The sequence below is a fragment of the Tursiops truncatus genome, chromosome X, assembly GCF_011762595.2.
Source record: "Tursiops truncatus isolate mTurTru1 chromosome X, mTurTru1.mat.Y, whole genome shotgun sequence".
Taxonomy (NCBI): Eukaryota; Metazoa; Chordata; class Mammalia; order Artiodactyla; family Delphinidae; genus Tursiops; species Tursiops truncatus.
In genome coordinates, this window is record NC_047055.1 from 39,302,624 (window position 1) to 39,325,146 (window position 22,523).

At 36.8% G+C, this 22,523-nt stretch overlaps 1 protein-coding gene across 2 annotated transcripts; it reads right to left on the reverse strand.

Moving 5' to 3' along the window:
• Positions 1 to 2,443: 2,443 nt before the first annotated feature.
• On the reverse strand, positions 2,444 to 21,449 carry PWWP3B (PWWP domain containing 3B). 2 transcript variants are annotated; one of them, XM_073798839.1, is made up of 4 exons: positions 21,208 to 21,449; positions 9,736 to 9,867; positions 7,411 to 7,475; positions 2,444 to 6,377 (listed from the first exon to the last, which is right to left on the reverse strand). In XM_073798839.1, exon 4 carries the CDS (start codon positions 6,152 to 6,154, stop codon positions 4,073 to 4,075), a length of 2,082 nt encoding a protein of 693 aa, XP_073654940.1. In that variant the 5' UTR covers positions 6,155 to 6,377; positions 7,411 to 7,475; positions 9,736 to 9,867; positions 21,208 to 21,449; the 3' UTR covers positions 2,444 to 4,072. The 2 variants fall into 2 exon arrangements, with proteins under 2 accessions (XP_073654940.1, XP_004329677.1); XM_004329629.4 differs by lacking the exon at positions 21,208 to 21,449 and having other exon boundaries at positions 9,736 to 10,406.
• Positions 21,450 to 22,523: the final 1,074 nt, after the last annotated feature.

The following is a 22,523-nucleotide window of genomic DNA, read 5'->3' on the forward strand; positions in this document are numbered from 1 at the left end:
CAGTCGGTTTATTTGTGCTTTCTCAGGCTGGATCCTGGAGCATTTCCATCGTGGGTGGACTGCTATTGAGCCTGCCAGACCTTATCGCTTGGTGAATCTCATAATGTACAGCTTGTGGTGGGAAGCTCCTGTCGTATAGTCACTTGTTAACTCTTGGTTAGGCACTCCATATATACTAACCTCAATAGCATATAAGGAGCAATGTTTTAATTGGCAAGTAGTTTACTGACATAGGAGGTATGGCTTTTGTTAAGAACCCCAGGATTCTGTGTTGCAACTCCCATATAATGGCTTAGAATGACTTAGTGCATCCTTATCCATCACAGATGCTGTAAGCATTATCAGATATGCTGAGTCATATGACCTGAGTAGCAGAACAACTTGCACTGCAGATCTGAAAACTTGGTGGGGGACCACAATTTTCCACTGCAGCTGCTAACATCAGACTTTGACTTGCCAAGTCTCATGTTTTTCTTTTTGTACAAAAGAAGTGAGCTGTTCATACTCTAGCCCTGGAATACTATCTATAAGGTATTGCCACAGATTCCTGTCAGTCAAACTAGTTTGACTCCACTCTGACCTTACTTCGCATTATGGTAATTGTACCCAACTTGCTTCTGAGGTTTTGTGCTGCTAACTGGGCTCTGACATTCTGGAATCTTATCATCTCCATTGCAACATAGTTTAGTTCCAATCATGGCTTTCAGAGGAGAGCCAACATTGAGTTTCTCAAAAATGTCAAGTGTTCCCCCTCACCAGCACAGTCTTTATTATTGTAGTGTCTTCTCTGCCCTCCTAGGGCAAGTAGTTTAGAGATAGGTCCTCGTCCCATGCAATAAATTATTTCTAATACCTTCACTCCCTTTGACCTTCTCACCAATTCCTCAGTACTCCGGCAAGGAAGTTCTAATATCTCCATCTCATTTACTTTAGCCTGTTGTCCAAGCTTAAAGATGCCACCCAAGCAGCATATGAAGGCAGCTCCGGGACATTGAACCCTGAGTCATAGCTTTGTACTCCTATGACTCATGTCAGTGAGTCCTCAAAATCCATTCCAATGTATATTAGCCCAGTTCATACTAGTACATATTAGCCCGTTCCTACAGTTCTTTCTGGATTTTCCACCTAAACAGAGACTGTATTTTGTTCCTTGTGCTGTGATGATGCCTTACCCTTGTCATGAGTTGGAAGCAATGAAAAATATCAGTGTTGGGTGTTGAGAAAGACAAGCAATGTCTTTTTGAGGTAACTGCCTTAGATGAGGCTATTGCCTTGTCTCTAGGAACAGGGAGGTTGCTCTCCAATAGTAAGGGTTAGGGGGCTGCTTTTACCAGGCTGAGTGTACAGAGGATTATAGGTATTCAAGATTCCCACACTCATCACTATTCCAGGTCTCAGAGTTCTACTCCTTCCTTATTAGGATACATATATTGATATAGAGATCTTTAAATGTTGTGAATGCAGTTTCCATGCAGCTCTGCAACCTTACAATTAGAATCTGGGTCTGATATTCAGCAGTCTGCCTTATGACTGGAGGAGATGAGGGTCTTCTTAATCCAATGTGTTAGGGTGAATAACAGGTTGTGCATTTCCATTAGACACACAAACCTAGATTACAGATCCAGTTTAGGGCAATCTTAGAGCCTGCCCTAACAACCACTCAGGCTGAAAGGGATCTCAGAATCCACACTGAGTTGGAAGCCAAACTCATCTATTTCCACACCCCAAATGCCAACTTACTTAAAGAGGAGAATAAATGCATGTTTAGGCACATCTTCCTTACTTCAAAATATGCCACAATATAAATGACATCCTAGGAGGAATTAGGTGCCCCTCCTTTACCCCAAACCAAACACCCAGGAACTCACAAATATGGGGAATCCTCGGGCTTTGGTTTTCAAATACAGTTAGTCCATGAGGTTAAGAAATATTTCTCATTATTATGATGAAGAAGTGCATCTTAGTCATTTTAGAAATTAGATTGTCATCTGGCTCACCTTAAATCTGGTACCTTAAATTCTCAGAGCAGAGCTTTAACCCACACATTGCTTGCTCTATTGACCCACAATTGTATGAATAAATGAATAAATAAATGAATTAGGTAGTAAATAAAATATTAGAGCCAAGAGATAGAGTTAGCTCCACTGAGAAAACAGAAGCTGGGTAATATATCAGAATCAAAGGGACACAATATTATAAACAGTGTGTTTTCCCAGGGTATAAGGTCCACATATAGTGTGGTGATGGTCTGTTGTCAAATGATCCTCAGAATCATGAGGATCATGAGGAAACTATGTGGATTGGTACAGGCTATATGCCCAAGGAGTCTGGTCTTTGTCAGGCAAGAGACAGGGTCCAGAGAAGGTTCTGTGAAATCTGAAGCTTACACAGTTTTGAAGGCTTTCTTTTAAAATAACACAGAATCAATCATGAAAGTGAATATTTATTTAGAATTATAAGATAATGTATAACAAGATTAAAATCATGACAACTACAATAAGCAAAAATTCCAAACAAATCATATATATATATATATATATATATATATACACGCAGAAACACCACTTATGTAGCTGTACAATCTGAAGTATGGTGAAGTGGACATCCAAGGTGAAAGATATAATAGTTTTATGGAAAATCAAAACATCGAACTTCTGCAACTTTTACATAAACACGTGGCCATGTGAACACATAACAAAAGCCCAAGAGTGACAGCTGTCTCACTCTGAAAAATGCAGACAGGTTCATGTAGAGCCCTTAGCATTTATTTTTACATCAAACTTTTAAAATAAAATAGTTCTCTTAATATTTATTCTCACTAAAGTCTTGTTTCCAGTTAGAATAAACAGTTCACTGGCTTCAGGCTTTAACTTTCAATTGTGTATTTTTAAACACATTGGGATAATTGTCATATTTTGCCAAATAGAGCCTTTTTCTGTGACCCATTTCCAAATTCACAGACTTTGGTCCATCTACTCTTTCTAGTAGTGTGGAATGATTTACCAGTTGGAATTTATATTATTGAAAGCAACTGGAACTACTGCATGAATAAGCCAGATGATAAAAATTGCTTGGTTTGAAACAAGTGACTATGTATTTGGAGATACAAGACTCAGAACAAAGTGCTTGCATTTTCTACAGTTTGTATCAAACCAGATGGGCTCTTAAGCAGTCAGTCTGGACTCATACATCTAGAGTAGCCAGACCATGAATACGATGATTCTAGCTACCTTCCACGTGTGGTCAGAAGGCTATATTAAGATACAGCCAATGTCAGTTATGAAGACAGCCGAAAGCCTGTCTGTTTTAAGAAACCATTCAGCTATTGAATGATAGACACTTCCATACATGGAATTTCAGGGAAGTGTAGAATGGACAATCTTGTTCAAGGCTGCCAAAATTATTTTCTGCATGCTGAGATGTTATTCACACACACAAAGACTGCATGCTGGTAATTCATTAACTTTATTTTTGAAGTCCACATTGTTTTCTTGCAAAAGCAATTGTAGTTAGTTATAATATATAGCAACGCATCTCTATCTTTGGTTCTATATCTCAGAGATATTTTTTTCCAAAAATAAATAAGCATGGCAAGAAAAATAATTCAGCTATCTTAAGAGAAAACCTAATATTTTATAAAAATTAAGCAAAAATATATAATTGATGCTTTTTAACTTTTTTCTAATTATCTTGCTTAGTATCTAATACCAGTGCAACTTTAATGTTAAAATGATTGTGCACACTGTATTTAACTATACAGCATAGACACAAAAATGTCAAAAAACAAAATAGCACTTTCCCTTATAAATCATTTAGGAATTATGCATTCTAAAAATGTATGGGAAAGTAGAACTGCTGAAATATGTTAATAATTTGACTTTGAAGAAGCACAGGAAAAGGAAATGAAGATGTAGGAATAGTCGTAGATCCTAGAGATTGCAAAGAAAAAGTGAACTCATCACCCAAAATCTCCCATTTCTGGAAAATATTTATATGTTAGAATCATTCAGAGATTTTTTTAAAAACTAGCATCTATGGAAGTTCCCTGTTATGGTTTGGACTCTCAGAAGATTTAAGGAGCTTCATTTGTTAATGGTTTCCGTCTCTTTTCGAATATGATTTTTGCATCAAATAATTCTCTTTCCCTGTATCCTAGAGATGGCCCTTTTAGATACTTTGCTTCTGCTGCCTTGTAATCTAATCCATCAACAGCAGAAATTGAACAAATGATTGCTTCCGGCAGAAGAACTTCCAGGATAAATTTAATTTTATCATCTCTTATCAGAGTCAGCATTTTTTCATCTATTTGTTTGTAGATTTCTTGTAAATATTTCACCACCTCATCCAACTGATCTTCATCCTCAAAGTATGTTTCAATACAGGGTGTGAACCTATTTGCATTCAAAAATGATTTCAGCCATCTGGACCCTTTCGTGCCTTTTAAAATGGCTAAAAGATGGCTCTCTGTTCCCTTTGTATTCACAATGAAGTCCACTAGGTTCTTGTTGGCTCGGTCCCGAGCAGACTTCATTCGGTCTGGAAGAATTTTCTGGAAGGACATTTTCTTGGTCTGGGAAGTCACAACCATTGATTCCACAGGATTTTCATTTTGCAGCTTTGGAAATAAGTTCCTGAAGGTATCCTGTTTGATTACTTTCCTAAGTGGATAACTAATGTCAGCAGCATAATACTCAAGGAAAGAGCCTACAAAAGAACCACAACCTATTCTAACTCTGTAGTCACAAATCAGTGAGATGCACCAGTCAATACTTTCACTGTAGTCCTCCCTGGCTTTATCTACTAGTGCTTGTTTCTCTTTACAGTCAAATTTCTTTAATCTTCTAAAAGGCACTCTAATGCCTCTCTTTTCAGGATTCATATTTGCCTCAACAAAAAGCACACTTGCTTTTCTCTCTTTTCGCCTGATGCTTTTTACCACTGCTGGCCAAAATGGATATTTTTGATATTTAAACCAGACTATCATTCCTGTTTCAAATGAACGTGGCTCATAATGAAAAATGAAACGTGGAAGTTCTTCATCTTCCTCATTGTCATCTAATATGGAAGCATCAATAGAATTTAGATGAACTGACTTGTCAGAAGCTTGAAGTTCTTCCCCAAGTTCCTCAAAATCCAGTCTCTGAAGATTTCTTTCATTATTCACAAGGAGTGAATAATCCATGGCATGGTTAGAGGCACTAAAGGAAACCTGGTGTTCCCATGAAGAAGGCCTAGGGGATGCCACAACACCCATCTCTGATTCCACAGTAGGTTGATTCTGGCTGGTATCTGAGCATGGATTGGAGGGGCCCTCTCCAGGATCTTCACTATTCTCTGAGAAGGTAGAGCATTCAGAGGAAATAGCTGGGGCCTCTGGGCAGATGTCCTGTGCCTCCTCTTTCAAAGCTTTGGGCACAGTGAAGCTATCTGATTGTAAAGTTGGAGTGAACTTTTCATCTTTAACATATACATCCTCCTCTTTAATTGTGGAATGCAAAGGCATAATTGTTGAGATGTCAATCTTTTTCTTGATCTCCTTTTCATCCTCATCTTCTGAAAGTGAAGGGAAAGTGTGGCGCCAGCTGAAGTTTTGTGATGACTTTGTTTCCATTTCACTTGGAATAGTATCAATGACTGCATGCACCCGTGATTTATCATCATACAGGGAATCATCACTCTCTGAAGATACTAACAGGGATGTTGAATTTTCATTTTCCTCAAGACACTTTGGTAAGTCTCCTTCGTGCTTCCGATACATTTTATGAGGGGGTGAATCAGAAAGCTTTTGTGGTACATTTTGAGACAGTGTCGTGGTCTCTCCCTCATCTGAACTGCTTGCTTGAATCAAATTTGTTCTCTCATTCAGAATATCCAGTGCCATTTTTAGTGACCTTGCATAGGCTGTTTCCTCTCTAGGTGGGTCACTGACCTCTGACTGTGCTGCTAGTGAGAAGGCAATAGCTTCAACTTGAGATTTACTGAGGATCTTTGTTTCTGTGCTTTCCACTTTAATTGTTTTATCTAGTGAGAGTATCTGAACTTCTAGGGAAAATGTCTTTTTTCTCTTACTGTTTGATGAAGCCGCAGATCTGGACAAAACTTTTGCTGGCCACAGCTGGCCTTGCCAATTGCATAAGACATACTTGGCATCCATTATGATTTAGATTTGTGTGCCAAGAGTTTACTAGCAGAGATTGAGGTGTCTGGCTATTCTTGTCACTGCTAAGGAAGTTCCTACCACAAACAATACTTTTAGCAATGCCCCTGTTAAAACTACAAAGAATTACAAAGGGTTTACAGCTTGTGTGGCCTGTTCTCCAGTTGAATTTCCCAAGGATGCTTGAACACGTTGTTTGAATGGGACGATATGGAAGATACTGAAATAACGAAAAGGAAGAGAAGAGAAGTATCAGCAAATAAAATTATTTTGCCAAAGTTGGTGAGCAACTGCAAATAGAGCAGAGACAGAAGAAAGGACAATGCTCAGTGGGGCATCAGACGGAGGAGAAAAATGCAGAATAATATAAGGTGTGGGATGAGAATTGGAAAAGTATTTTTATAATATCCCAAACTAAAGAACTTACCCTCATTATTGCACATGATTATTAAAGAGTGACTGTATGTGCATGATGGCAGAGATGGTGTGTCAGGAACTCTATGTTATTAGATATTTTCGGACTTCTGTGCCCCTAATGTTATACCTGGGGCAGCGGGACTCTGAACTTAGCGTGCATCAGAATCATCTGGAGGATTGTTAAAACTAGATTTCTATGCCCTATCCTGAGAATTTTATTCAGAAGGTCTAGACAGAATCCAATGTTTTGCACTTCTAATAAGTTATCAAATGATGCTGAGGCTACTTGTCTAAGAACTCTTTGGAAGCACTGCTGTAGCTGAACACACAGCTTTATAAATTTTAAGCTATAAATGCTTCCTTGTCTACCCAAAGCAGGGAGACAAAGATAATAGGGTCTCTATCTCTTGAACCCAGACCACAACACAATGACCTTGTTAATAGCATGAGCTTAGAAGATAAAAATTTAGAATGGCTACCAGGTTCACATATTGGATAGGATAATTATCAAGGATCTCTTGAGAGTCAAGTGGTTGGATAGGACCTCATGTAGAAATCTGAATAGTCTCTTGCATGAATTCTTCATAGTGGTTTAACACATGAGATTCTTTCCCCAAAGGAGAAGCTATTACTTTTAATTACAAAACATTATGGCTATAGAACAGGGAGCAAAATGAATTACACCTCAAATTCTCAACCTAACATGATTTTAATATGAAATGTAGTTTTTAATTTAAAAATGCTAAAGCTGCAGAGAAAGAAACAAAATAAATTATACCCCAAGTTCTCAACGTGTTTTTAATGTGAAATATTTTGTGAAATGAGAAGAGCCTTACCCAATGTCATGTGGATCAGGCCCTGTGATCTGTCTGTCTTGATTCTCACTCCAAAAGGAGACAGGCTGTTCAAAAGGAGACAGGGAATCAAACAAATGGACAAGGCATAAAGAAACTTCTCTACCAAAACTTTAGCAGGCATGTCATTCTGAAACACAGGAATGAAATGAAATCTCATCTGTGATGTAGAGGTTTACTGTCCTCCTTGGTTTTATTATTTTAAATTCTCTCTGTGTGATATAGTTATGATATCTGGTTCATGTTTAAATCATCTTTCCCAGGAAAAGTGTGAGGTTAGGACAAGAAAGGGAAGTAACAATTGGCTTGTGTCTACTATGAACCCAACTATAGATTTTGTTTGAATCCTCAAATCAATCACCGTGTGAATTTTTCATCCTTTACACACATAATTTTTTTTCAACAGAATTTTATTCACACTCTACATGCTGTTTCACAGTCCACTAATACAAAATATGTTTCATTGCTTTATTGGCCTCCTTCATAAAAATGGTTGCCTGGAGAAAATTTAGGAAACCTGTCAAGCGCCACCTTGTGACCAGAAGCAGAACTGCAGCCTCCTCAGGAGCTATACACAGAGCCTCAATCACTATCAGATTTTTCTTATTTATGAGAAGGGTGGGAACTACATTTAGCCAGCCAGGAGCCTTTTCAGGCTTCTAGAACTTTCTAAGTTCAAGGGGTTTATTGTGTAGGATAAGAAGATTAAAGTGTCTTCAACTATAATGTTTCTGGTTATAAAACATGCAGAAGCTTATTAAAAATTGAAAAGATGCAAAAGGATATATGCAAAACTAAGTACAACTCTCTATATAAATAATCACTCTGAATATTTTCTATCTTTCCAGAGTTTTTTACATGTATAGATAAATGCATATCATTTCAAAACAACATCAGATCTCAATTAAGAGCATAGTTCAAACATCATCCTACATAAGTATTTTCCACATGATTTATGAATTACTTTAAATGAGGTTTTTTCCACATTTATAACATTTTATCTCAATATTTTTCCTGATGATGTAAAACAAGTAAATGAGTAAGTATATATCAATATTTTAAATATTTTAAAAATAGCAGTAAAGCTAGTCCTGTCTCTACAACTACACAAATAAACAATCCTGTTAATAGTGTGGCAGATATGTTTTCCCAGATTTGGTTGCATGAATTATATAGTAGCATATATATGTTTTACTAACACACATATTTATTTTTAAGTGAGATAATATAACAAATGCTATGCTACAAATTGCTTTTTTCACTTTATTTCTCAGACATTTCAAATCTCTACATGTAAAGGATTATGTTTTTATTTTCCAGATACATAGGTATTCCACTTATGGATGCACACTGCCATATAATATTTTTTAAATTGCTAGTAGAAATAAGCCAAATCCTCTCTCTGTCTCACTCTTAAACTATATAGAAAAATGGTTATTGCTGACCATGGCCATACCTGTGGTCTGAAAGAATGAGTTGCAAGGAGGACACAGGCAGGGCTGTAGCCAACACAGCAACCAGGCTACGCGCTTGATCAGGTCCAGGAAAATTTCCACTATCGGCAAAAGACTGGGGTGGGGGGGGGTATGTCTGCATGTCTGTGTGTGTCTATGAATGCTTATGTGTTTGAAGCAAATTGGATATGCTGTTTCAGCTTCATTTTTCTTTCATGATTATAAAATTAATCATGGGGAAATTTACTCTAAAGATGGTGATATAGGCTAAGAAATAATATTAAAATAGTAACTTGACCATCCAGAAATGCTAACATGGGAGCTTATTTTCTCCCAGATTTTTTAAAAATATCACACATATATACATGCATATATATGTGCAAGTGTCTTCACTCAAATACATACTTGTTCCCCTTTCCATGCTCATGTACAGGTGACAAACACATAGTCTATGTGTCAATCAAATTATAGAAGTATTTCCCTCCATGCTGTCATATATTTTTATCCATCATTTTCTGTGTAAATTAATAAATGCTTAAAAATTCAAACAGTAACAGAATGTCTAGCAATATAAACATCGAATGCCAAGTCAATAAATTAGCATGAACGCCCGTGCTGCACTGAGGTCTTAATATAGAGGCTGTAATCTGATCACCCCTTCTCCCACTGTGGACTTTTAAAGCACTGGGAGATACAAAAATTCCAAAGGATTAATTCTTTCAAAATGCCAGCAATTATCTCAAAACCACACACTTATCCCACCACTCTAAGACCACTGTCCCTATTTTTCTCATCTTCATTGTAGGGTCCTGAGAAATCCCTATAAAATAACTAGCTTTAAGACAGCCATTACCTGGAAGCTTCTTGTCAGCTGCAGCCTGGTGAAATGCAGCTCCTCCCCCAAGACTGGTCAGGCACAGCTCACTCCCAAGCTTCTCAGAGAATGCTCCGCCCCCTCCCTGTGATGAAGACAGACGGTCCTTCCCTGAATTATGGGAGGGAGAATTGCCCAGTTAAACTGCTGAAGTGTTAAAGGGTAGAAATGTTCCTTTTTAAAGAACTTGAAAGTGAATTGGCAACAAGTGTCTGTTTAGTTTCCCTTAGGGTGTTGATTTCTTGAAAAAAAGAGGTTGCAAATCACTTTATTAAAAAAAAACTAATTTAAACTATTTTATATTTTTTCCTTGCCTTCTCTGCACCTTACCTTGGTAGGTAAATTTAAAACCCAGCTGGTCATGCTTCATTAAAATAGTTCACTAAGGATCTTGACTGGGATTGCACTAAAACTGCACATCATTTTGGGGAAAATGACTTCTTTATAATTTTTTTATGTTTCCAGGCCATGGTATGTCTCTCCTTTTATTCAGTTCTTCTCTTAAATGCTTCAGAAATTTCCAGAGACGTCTTCATGAACACAGATATTTCTGTCAGAGGCTGAAAATCACTCATTAGGCAGGAAAGCACCCATTTCATATACCCTCATCAATAAATGGCAATTACTTCTTCTTATATTTTATTGGTATTTTTCACTCACACAATTCAATGTGGGGGAAGTTAACTTTCAAAAATTCACATGTATTTGTATGTCTGAAATATATCTTGCACATTCTATTAGTTAAAATTCTCCTGTGTAGGGGCTTCCCTGGTGGCGCAGTGGTTGAGAGTCTGCCTGCCGATGCAGGGGACACGCGTTCGTGCCCCGGTCAGGGAAAATCCCATATGCCGCGGAGCGGCTGGGCCCGTGAGCCATGGCTGCTGAGCCTGCGCGTCCGGAGCCTGTGCTCCACAACGGGAGAAGCCACAACAGTGAGAGGCCCGCATACCGCAAAAAAAAAAAAATTCTCCTGTGTTAAATTAAAATTTAGATTTCTGCTTTAATTTAGAAAGTCAATTTTAAATATTGCTAGTGGTAATTTTGGAAATGAAGATATATGGAATGAAGTGTTTTATTTGGTCTCTGTATTATATAATATGTAATATATATATTTATGTATAAAATATTTATAAATAAATTTATTTTATATATCTTATTTATATATAAATTTATTTATTTTATATAAAAACTTAGTTATATATAAAATAAACATATATATGTAAAAGTTTTTATTATATAATAAAAAAAGTTGATCTTATATATAATCAGCAACAAAAATAATTTTCTTATTATATAATTAATCTTTTCAAAACTTTCAAAGTATTATTACCTAATTTAAAGAGGATTATCAAGCTAGTGTAAATATGGATTTATTTAAATGAAGAGATACATTCAATTATATATTTTATAATGTAATATTTCTTTCTCCTTATTTCACATGTTTGGGAAAAACCAAATGCACATAAAATATGGTCATTACATTAAAATTATACTTTGCTGTGTTTATTTTGTCTATTTTCTATATTGCACATAAATCAGGAAATACTACACCACCACACCATTTTCCAAACAAAATGCAAAGTAAAAGATTAATTCCTTGGACAATATTTTATATTTCATTGTTCTGTAGAAGGAGGAGGAGAGGAATGATACCCAATAATAATTAATGCTACTACTACTACTACTACTATCTTAATGAAGATAGATAATAATTATAGATATAATAATATCTATACATCACCGTATGTATATACAATGGAATACTACTCAGCCATAAAAAAAGAACGAAATTTTCCCATTTGCAGTAACATGGATGGACTTGGAGGGTATTATGCTAACTGAAAGACACTTAGCATAATATCACATATGTGGGATCTAAAAAATACCACAAACTAGTGACTATAACAAAAATGAAACAGACTCACAGATACAGAGAACAAAGTAATGCTTACCAGTGGAGAGAGGGAAGAGGGGAGGGACAATATAGGGGTAGGGGCTTATGAGGTACAAACTACTATGTATAAAATAAGCTACAAGGATATATTGTACAACACAGGGAATATAGCCAATATTTCATAATAACTATAAATAGGAGTATAACCTTTAAAAATTGTGAACCACTATATTGTACACCTGTAACAAAAAAAAGATTATGTATTCTGAGTGCTAATATAGAGTTGTTTCCATAGATACCTAATCAAGACTAATTAAGGTGTTTTCTAAACAAACAAAAAAAATAAAGTAGACACCAGCCACTGAAAACTAAGGCTTTGGCTGCTCTGGCAGAAGGATACCCAACATCATCCTAAGTTTGGGAGGACCCTAGAACTGAGGTCTTCACAACCCATAATATCTTGTGTCTCTTTACATCTCCCATTCTGGAATTCAAACTGGATTATACATTGAATGCTGTCAATTCAACAAACATTTGTTAAGCATGTGTATTTCTAGATGTTGAACTGGGTTCTGAATTAATCAGGAGCAGATAGTAATTCTCTTTGACCAAGTATTAGTTTACTAATACACCATCTCCCTCGATTCTCACAAAATCTTGTTAGGTGGGTATTCTGAATATTACCACTTTGTAGATGAGGCATTAGAGAGGTTAATTAACTTTTACAAGGATATCTAGAGACTACTGGGCATATGGGATTTGAATCCTGTACTTCGACTCCAGAGTCCATGCTTTTAATCATTAAAACACACTGAACCTACCTCATCACAAATGAAAAATGCTCTAAAAATGTGGGCTGGATGAATGGTGAATTAATGAATTTGAAATAGTTATGTACTGGGAGTCACTTCAACTTAAAAGAGAATCCTGTATCTAATTTAACATAAATTAGTCTTTTATAACATAATTATTGGAGTGAGTGACATCCCATCACTTTTGCCAAATTCTATTGATTGGAAGCAAGTCACAGGTTCTGTCCATACCTAAGGGGAGGGAACTACACAAGGGAGTTGGCCACCTAGGGTGTGTCTACCACAATACTGTATGATTACATTTATGTGACATTTTCAAAAAGAGAAAAGTATAGTGACATGATCAGTGGCTGCTAGGGGTTATAGGTAGGGAGAGGGTGTGACTATACAGGGATAGCACAGGAAGTTGTTGGGGTGATGGAATCTTCCATATCCTGACTGTGATAGTGATTATATGAATTTATACATGTGTAAAATCCAAAGAAGTATATACAAAAAGTCATATATTATATATGATACTTTAAAGTATGATTTTAATGTATAATAATTAAAAAAAATTAAATGGAAAAATTTAATAACTAGTATATAAAAATCAACTCTTGTAAGTATGCTTTAGAAATATTCAGCTTCTTCCTAAAGCACATTTAATAACAAAGAAAACAAAAATAACACCCATACATATATTATTAGAAAGCATGAGTTCCATTTCAAATTAGGATATAAAAAGCTGTAAGAGAATGCCACCCATAACTTAATGACAAAAATCTAAATAATCTACAAAACTATAATATCCCTTGAGCTCATCACAGAACTGAGGTAAAACGAATTCCAAAGGGTAACCAGCCCCTTTGGCAAAGCATGGAGACAGAAGTAGCTGTCACACAAGCAGGTAAAAAAAAAAATCAGCTGAAAGCTTAATGAATTTTTAAATTCTTAAACTTTTAATGGGCTAGTGTGTCAGTAGTTTGGAATATGTGGCATCCAAGACACCTATACGCTCACTGCTATTTTTCACAGTCCTTAACCAGAAGCACATAAACATGACTGGGGACAACGCAGAAGACCAAAAAGAACCCATGTCAGTGTTCAGGTATGCAGGAGGCAATCAGCTGTTGCTGGCGGACAGACACGTAGCCCCACACACTAATTCAAACCCTTCAATCATGGGAAGTAAAAGCCTTAAGTCACTAGGGGAAAAGCAGACGCCACCTTCCTGGGGAGGGGAAGATAGGAAACCCTCCCATCCCCAAGACAAAGGCAGAAATCCATAGCTACTGGGGAGCAGTAAAAGCAAAAAACCTCTGCCCTTGAGAAGGAGCAGTAAACCTTTGAGTCCAGGATCCTATATGAGTAAAAAGCAGTGGTGAGCTACTGCTGAGGAAGGGGCAAGAATATATCTCCCACCAAAGGTCAACCCCAGATGTAAATCAGAGGCTAGCTGACATTCGGAGGAAAGAATGCTGAGAAAGTGTAACCATCAGGTCTAGGTACATAGTGCCTCTCTAAGGTTGAGGTTAGACAGAAAAACAGAGAACACTCCTTGCCTCACCACGAACCTAGCACCTAATAACAGAGGCCCACTGCTGCAAAACAGGCAAGAGCATGAAGAGAAACACCACGCTCCCCAACCAGTGGCACAGGTGTAAAGGGACTGTTGAAAATTTAGGATGGAGAAAGACCATTGGGAAAAATCCTCTGGCATTCAGGCTGCACTCTAAGCAAAATAAAGTTTGTTATGCAAGCCAGATGATAATGAAGTGAGAAAAGGAGGACACAATCTCCAACGTATTTTATGATGCAGCATTAACCTCATACTAGAAAAAAAATATAACAAGTGAAGAAAATTACAGATCAATATGCCTCAGAAACAAATCCAATGATACAGAAATGATATAGAATTACAGAAAATGATACAGAAAAAATCCAATGGTATAGAAAAAGGATAAAATATTATGAATAAATGGTGTTTATCCTGGAAGTTTAAGGATGGTTATATATTTGTCAATCAATCAATGTAACTCACCATATCACAGACTAAATAAAGAAGAAAATAGAGAACATCTCAATTGATGCGGAAAAAGCATTTGACATAATTCCACAGACATTCATGATAAAAATGTTTGACAAACTACGATTTAAAGGGATCTCAATCAACCTGATCAAGCTTATCTATATAAAACCTAAAGTTAAAATCACACTTAATGGTGAAACATGGAATGCTTTTCACCTAAAATCAGGAACAAGGCATGGGTGTCTGCTTTCACCACTTCTATTCAACATTATACTGGAGGTCCTAACCAATAAATAACAGCTGAAAAATAAATTAAAACCATGCAGATTGGAAAGGAAGAAATAAAACTGTTTTTAATTGCAGACAACATGATGATCTATGCAGAAAATCCCAATGAATTTACCAATAGAAAAAAAAGCTACTAGACCTAATACGTAAGTTTATCAGTATAATTGCATATAAGGCTAACATAATTTGTTTCTATATAATAAAATTTGGAAGTCGAAGTTTAGCAAAGTACCATTTATTATATCATCAAAACCCAGGAAATACTGTTAGAATACATCTAACAAATATGTGCATGATTTCCATGCTGAGGACTTCAAAAAAAATGGTGAGAGAAATTAAGGAAGAGCTGAATAAATGGAGAAATACATCAAGTTCACTGACTGAGAGATGAACTATTTTTAGGATGTAACTTCTCCCCAAACATATCTATAGAATCATTGCAATCTCAATCAAAATCCCAGCAGGATTTCTGTAGAAATTGAGAAGGTAACTCTAAAATGTATATGGAAAAGCAAAGGAACTAGTAGAACAGCCAGAACAATTTTGAGAAGGAAATACAAAGTTGGAAGACTCACGCTACCTGATATCAAGACTATAGTAATCAAAATAGTGTATTATTTGGCACAGGATAGACATATAGATAAATAAAATACAAATAGACCAGCAAATATGGTCTACAGATTTCTGACAATGGTAATTAAATGGAGAAATAATGGTCTTTTCAACAAATAGTGCTGGAAAAATTGGACATTATATGCAAAAATATTCACTCTGAACCCTTAGATAAGATCATATACAAAAATTAACTCAAAATGAATTACTAACTTAAATGTAAAAGCAAAAACTATGAAATTCCTAGAAGAAAACAATGTAGAAAATCTTTGAGAGTTTCATTTAGGCAAAGATTTATTAGAACACAAAAAGCATGGACTATAAAAAAATTTCATAAATTTGACTTGAAAACTTCTGCTCTTCAAAAAATAAAATGAAAATCCGGAGTGGGAGAATTTATTTGCAAAACAAGTATCTGATTTAAAAAATTGTATCCAGAATATATAAAGAACTCTTACAATTCAATAATAAGATTAACAGCCCAATTTAAAAAATAGACAACTAATTTAAATAGATCTGCATCAAAGAAAATATATAAACATCAATTGAACACATTAAATAATGCTCATCACTATTAGTAATTAAAGATATGTGAGTAAAACTACAATGAGACACCACTAACACCTTTATAAAAATGGCTAATATTAAAAAGAGAAAAAAATCTGACAATATCAACTGCTTGCAATGATGCAGAGCTACTGGAACTTATACATTATTGGTGGAAATACAAAACATCACAGCTACTTTAGAAAACAGTTTGGCAGTTTCTAATATAGACATACACTTACCAAAAACCCAGATATCCCATTCCTTGGGTACTTACCCAAGAGAAATGAAACTCATGTACAAAGATCTGTTCTGGAATGTTTATAACAACTTTAATCATAATCAGCATAAACTATAAATCTACTGGTGAGTGGATACAGAAATTGTAAAATAACAGAATACCTGTAAGCTATAATAAAGAATAAACTACTAATACATGCACCAACATGGGTAAATATCAGAAATGTTATGCTAAGTGAAAGAAGCCAGGGGCAAAAGGCTAGATATTGTATGATTCCATTTATATGACATTCTGGAAAATGAAAAACTATAGGGACAGGAATCAGACCAGTGGTTGCTAGGAATTGGGGTTGAGAGAGAGTACTGACTACAGTCAGGCAAGAAGGAACATTTTGGAGTTATGGAAATATTCTATACCTTGACTGTACTGGTTATTACATGACTGTATATGTTTGTCAAAACTCATAAAATTATATACCTAAAAGAGTGAATTTAACTCTATGTAAATTATACCTTAATAAACCTAAGTCTTAAACAGGCATCCAATCAGAATATGACCTATCTAAGAAGTTGAAATTTTACAGTAGAGTAATGGGGATACACACAGGAATTTTGTTTCTACTTTTGGCCAATGATTGCCAAAGGAGGTTGTGAGTTCCACTGGTATGTGTAAAAATATCCTCTGGAGTGTGCAAAGAATATATTAGATATTCAATTTGTTTAACTTCTTTATAAATTTTTTGTTATGCTTAGCATCTTTATTTTTTTAATTTTTATTTTATATTGGAGTATAGTTGATTTACAATGTTGTATTAGTTTCAGGTGTATAGTAAAGTGATTCAGTTATACATACACATATATCCATTCTATTTCAGATTCTTTCCCCATATAGGTTATTACAGAATATTGAGTAGAGTTACCTGTGCTATACAGTAGATCCTTGTTGATTACCTATTTTATATATAGTAGTATGTATATGTTAATCCCAAACTCCTAATTAACCCCTTCCCCCCCACCTTTCCCCTTTGGTAACCATAAATTTGTTTTCTGTGTCTGTGAGTCTGTTTCTGTTTTGTAAATAAGTTCATCTGTATCTTTTTTTAGATTCTACATATAAGTGATATCATATGACACTTGTCTTCCTCTGTCTGACTTATTTCACTCAGTATGACCATCTCTAGGTCCATCCACGTTGCTGAAAATGGCATTATTTTGTTCTTTTTTATGGCTGAGTAGTATTCAATTGTATATATGTACCACATCTTTTTTATCCATTCCTCTGGTGATGGACATTTAGGTTGCTTCCATGTTTTAACTAACTTTTATTAACTTCTACTTCTGAATTTGTTTTAAAAATGTTGCGGGGGGCACCTAAGAACCTGACTTTTTTTTTTTTTTTTTGCGGTACATGGGCCTCTCAGTGTTGTGGCCTCTCCCATTGCGGAGCACAGGCTCCGGATGCGCAGGCTCAGCGGCCATGGCTCACGGGCCCAGCCGCTCCGCGGCATGTGGGATCCTCCCGGACCGGGGCATGAACCCATGTCCCCTGCATCGGCAGGCGGACTCTCAACCACTGCGCCACCAGGGAAGCCCCAGAACCTGACTTTTGATGCGTGCCATTCAACCTTATGAGTAGAAGGACAGGAAGGAGCAGAAGTCAAAGCGCTATAATCTGGAGACAGAGATCTGGTTAAGAATATGTCCCCAGTAAGAAAGTAGAAGCCAAATAACATAAGAGATACAGAATGGTTATAGAATAAACAAATGTCAATATTTTTAGTGTATAAGGGCCATATAAAAGAGTAGAAATGGTCCATTTAGAATACTCCCAAAAACTACAAGGGGGCCATAAGCATAGTTAAAGAAAGAAATTTTAGATTCTTAATGGATATTCGAAATATTCAATGACCCCTAAGGCACAGGCACAAACAGTTGAAACTGCCTGTAAACAAAGTTAAGATCTTATTATTAATGTTCACTGGCCGAATGTCAGCCCACCTAAAGCAGAAGAGTATCAGAAGAAAACTTACGAAGGATGAGCATTCCAGGTAAGAAAAAGGCAAGCCAGATAGTGAATCACTGCCAGGGCCAAAGGGACACAATAATCTCTGGTCAAATGCATGTAAACATGATTGGGAAAAAAGAAAAAACAACAACAACCAACCAACCAGTGACCTAGAGGTCACAAGAAGATAAACCTGCCATATTTGGAGATTTTTGTATTTCCCAAGTAATGCTAAAACCTACACAGTGTCCATGGATGAAGCTGCTAGGAATTCAAGGGTCAGGATGATGGAATGGGAAACATTAAAAGAAATAAAATGAAAGGAAGGTTGATGAGGACCCCACAACGTCATCATCACAGCACATAGCAAATAAAACTTTATTACAGGGCTTCCCTGGTGGCGCAGTGGTTGAGAATCCGCCTGCCAATGCAGGGGACACAGGTTCAAGCCCTGGTCCAGGAAGCTCCCACATGCCACGGAGCAACTAAGCCTGTGTGCCACAACTACTGGGCCTGTACTCTAGAGCCCGCGAGCCACAACTACTGAGCCCATGTGCTGCAACTACTGAAGCCTGCATGCCTAGAGCCCATGCTCCGCAACAAGAGAAGCCACCGCAATGAGAAGCCTGCGCACTGCAACAAAAAGTAGCCCCCGCTCGCTGCAACTAGAGAAAGCCCATGCACAGCAACGCAGACCCAACACAGCCAAAAATAAATAAGTAAAATAAATAAATTTATAAAAAAGAATAAACTTAAAAATAAAAAAATAAAATTTTATTACACTCTGAGTATTCAAGTAGATAGACTAGGTTGTAGTGTTCTTCAGAGGATCATCAAGCAGAGAAAGACCTTCATTGTATCTGCCTTGGGGAATTTAAAGATAAAGGGAATCCCTTTCTCACTGCACCCTCCACCCCCACCAGCTTCTGAGACACCCAGAGGAAAAGAAAGATCCACGCTGGACCAAAATTATTCCTGTGAGCACTCTGAATAAAGGTACTTATCAGTTCTTTAGTGAGGAAATATGAGAGACTGTTAAACATATACTGTCTGAATTTCAGAATTTCTCAGACAAGCTTTATGCCAAGCTTGTTATGTGTTAAAAGTCCTCAAACAGATATTCAGACATGGGTTTCTGACTGAGTTCTAACTTTAATAGCTCACTAAAGGGACCACTGGAGCTACCAGATATCAAAATATATTACAAGGTTAAAATAATTTTTAAAAGTTCAGTAACAGTCTAAGCGTGTAGCAAGGAGTAGATATGAACATAAGAAGGAAGGGGAAAAGAAGAAAAGATTTCAAAATGAGCCATTGAAGATGTGAATGTGCATGTGATTGATTGGTACATCTAGATATAGACTGGGAATCAACCAGTGAACTCCAAATCATCTAGAAAAATCCTTAGGTCATTGGTCTGTATATGACTGCCTGGTTAACCACAAACACAGTGATTTTACAGGCATCTATTTGCCTTAGGGCTACTAAGCAGTTTCCCCCTTCTGTGCTCATACATATCCTCCTGAAAACTTGCAAGGAAGCTTGAATAAACAATTCTGAATGAGCAATACTCAAAGAAATGGGAAAGAGAAAAGAGAATAAGCAAAGGGATTTCTCTGTCAAAGGAGAAGAAAGGTGGAAAATAAAAATGGAGAAGACAGGCAAAAAGATGAATAAATACTGGGCACCAAAGAAACATACTGTGGTTGGGGAAATATATTTAAAAATACAAGAAAAGAGGGCTTCCCTGGTGGCGCAGTGGTTGAGAGTCCGCCTGCCGATGCAGGGGACACGGGTTCGTGCCCCGGTCTGGGAAGATCCCACATGCCATGGAGCGGCTGGGCCCGTGAGCCATGGCCGCTGAGCCTGCGCATCCAGAGCCTGTGCTCCGCAATGGGAGAGGCCACAACAGGGAGAGGCCCGCCTACCACACACACACACACACACACACAAATATATATATGTACAAGGAAAGAGAAATAGTTCTATAATGCCCCTGTATGTAGGCCTATTATAGCTATTAAATATAAGGAATGAATGAGCGTGTGTATGGTGGGAGCTTCAGAAAGGGGAGTGTTGAGGAATGACATGCATCAGGGGCACCATTGCTATTATTGGGTGTTTTGGTATTTTGGGGCCTCCTGAGGGTAATTCTAGGGTGATCTTTTAAACTTTTAAAGTTTCAGTGCTGCCCTATCTAGGCAGCAAGACACAGATACTGGGGTTTGTGTCTCTTGGATTCAGACAACAACACAATGACCTCATTAAGAGGATGAGCTTAGGAGTCAGATATTTGGAATGGCTGTCATGGCTACTTATTGGATAGGGTAGTTTTTTTTTTTACATCTTTATTGGAGTATAATTGCTTTACAATGGTGTGTTAATTTCTGCTTTATAACAAAGTGGATCAGTTATACATATACATGTGTTCCCATATCTCTTCCCTCTTGCGTCTCCCTCCGGATAGGGTAGTTTTCAAGGATTTATTGAGAGTCAGGCAGTTGGCTGGGACCTGCAAGTCTTCCAAAAGTAGACATCATCATACTCATTTGCATAACTTCTTTTTTTTTTAAAGAAGATTTCTGCTTTATCTTCAAAGTACAGAAATATACTACCAAGTGGCGATCACGGCCAGTGGCTCTCCTTAGATGGCCAGTGAGGGCCTTGGGGCACAGAAGGGCAGTGCGACCTGGACTGGGGCTGCGTCCTGTGTCTTCTGTATTATTTCTTCATAGGAGCTTAACACATTTAATTCTTTTCTGCTTAGAATCCGTGGTTTTCATTTAAAAAGTATGGTCACTGGACCAGAATCGAAACAAATTGCATCTCCCTCCCAAGAGGGAGGAGATATGGGGATATATGTATATGTATAGCTGATTCACTTTGTTATAAAGCAGAAACTAACACACCATTGTAAAGCAATCATACTCCAATAAAGATGTTAAATAAAAATAAATTCATCTTTTCCAAAAAATAAAAAAACAAATTGCACTCCATATTCTCAATTTAACCATGTTTTAACATGAGACGGGAAGAGTCTTACCCAATGTCACGTGGATCGTGCAGGATCTGGCCCTGTGACCTGGTTGTTTTTATTCTCACTCCAACTGCTTGTCCAGCAGAGCCTTCTCCCTGCTCAGCACTTTTGTGGTCGTGCTGCCTTTCTGAGGCTCAACTGGCATCACATGCAGATTCCCCAGGTCGTGTACATCTTTGATATTAATCTAAGCTGTCCAAAAGTAGACAGGGAATCAAACCAATTAAATGGAAAAGGCGTAAAGAAGCTTCCCTACCAAAACTTTAGCGGGAATATCATTCTGAAACACAGGAATTAGATGAAATCTCATGTGTGATGTAGCTGCCTTATTTTCCTTCTTGTTCATGTTATTTGAAATGTTCTTTGTGACACAGTTATGTTATTAGGTTCATGCTAAAATCATCCCTCTAGTGAAAAGTATGCTTTGGGGACTGGAAAGAAGGGAAATAACAATTGACTTGTTTCTTCTATAGGCCAAATCTGTGTAGCTTTGTTTTCAAAATGTTTCTGTTTGGGTCCCCACATCAGTCCTCATATAGGGCTTTTTTTTTCTAGGCATGTACAATTTTTTCAGTGGAACTACAATCACATTCTACATGTTGTCTGATAGTCTGCTAACATAAAGTACATTTCATGGCATTGTTTCCTTACTTCATAAAAATAGTTGCTTAGAGAAAACATGGAAAATCCTACAAGCGCCATCTTGTGACCAGTACCAGAGCTGCATCCCGTTAATACTAGATCCTTCTTAAGGGAGACGGGTGGGAACTTACATCCTGTCAAGCCAGCAATTTTCTCAGGCTTCTAGAATATACCATACTCAAATTTAGAGTTTTGTTATGCATCACACAAAAAATGGAATGCTAATGTCTTTAGTTGCAAGGGTCTGACAAAAAATTGCATGCTTACTGAAAATTGAAAAGATACGATTTTTAAAAAGAAAGTATAATTCTGGAAAAATGATCAATATTATTATTTCCTGAGTATCTTTCAATATTTTTCTTTACATATATACATGATACATATAACTTCAAACCAGCTTTTTACCGTGCTCAAGCGCACAGTTTGAAAGTTTTTCCATATTGATAAGTATTTTCAATGTGACTTTGTTTCAATCACTTCAAATGTAATTTCCCCCTAATTTGTAACATTTTACCTCAAACTTTTTTCTGATATTGTTAGGAAATGACTAAATATGCGTTAAGAATCATTTTAAAATAGAGATAGTAAGGACTGTCCTCTCACACTATACAAGTAATCCCATTTAGTGTAGGTACCCTTCTATTTTTTCTGATGTTGTTACACATATTGTATTAACACAG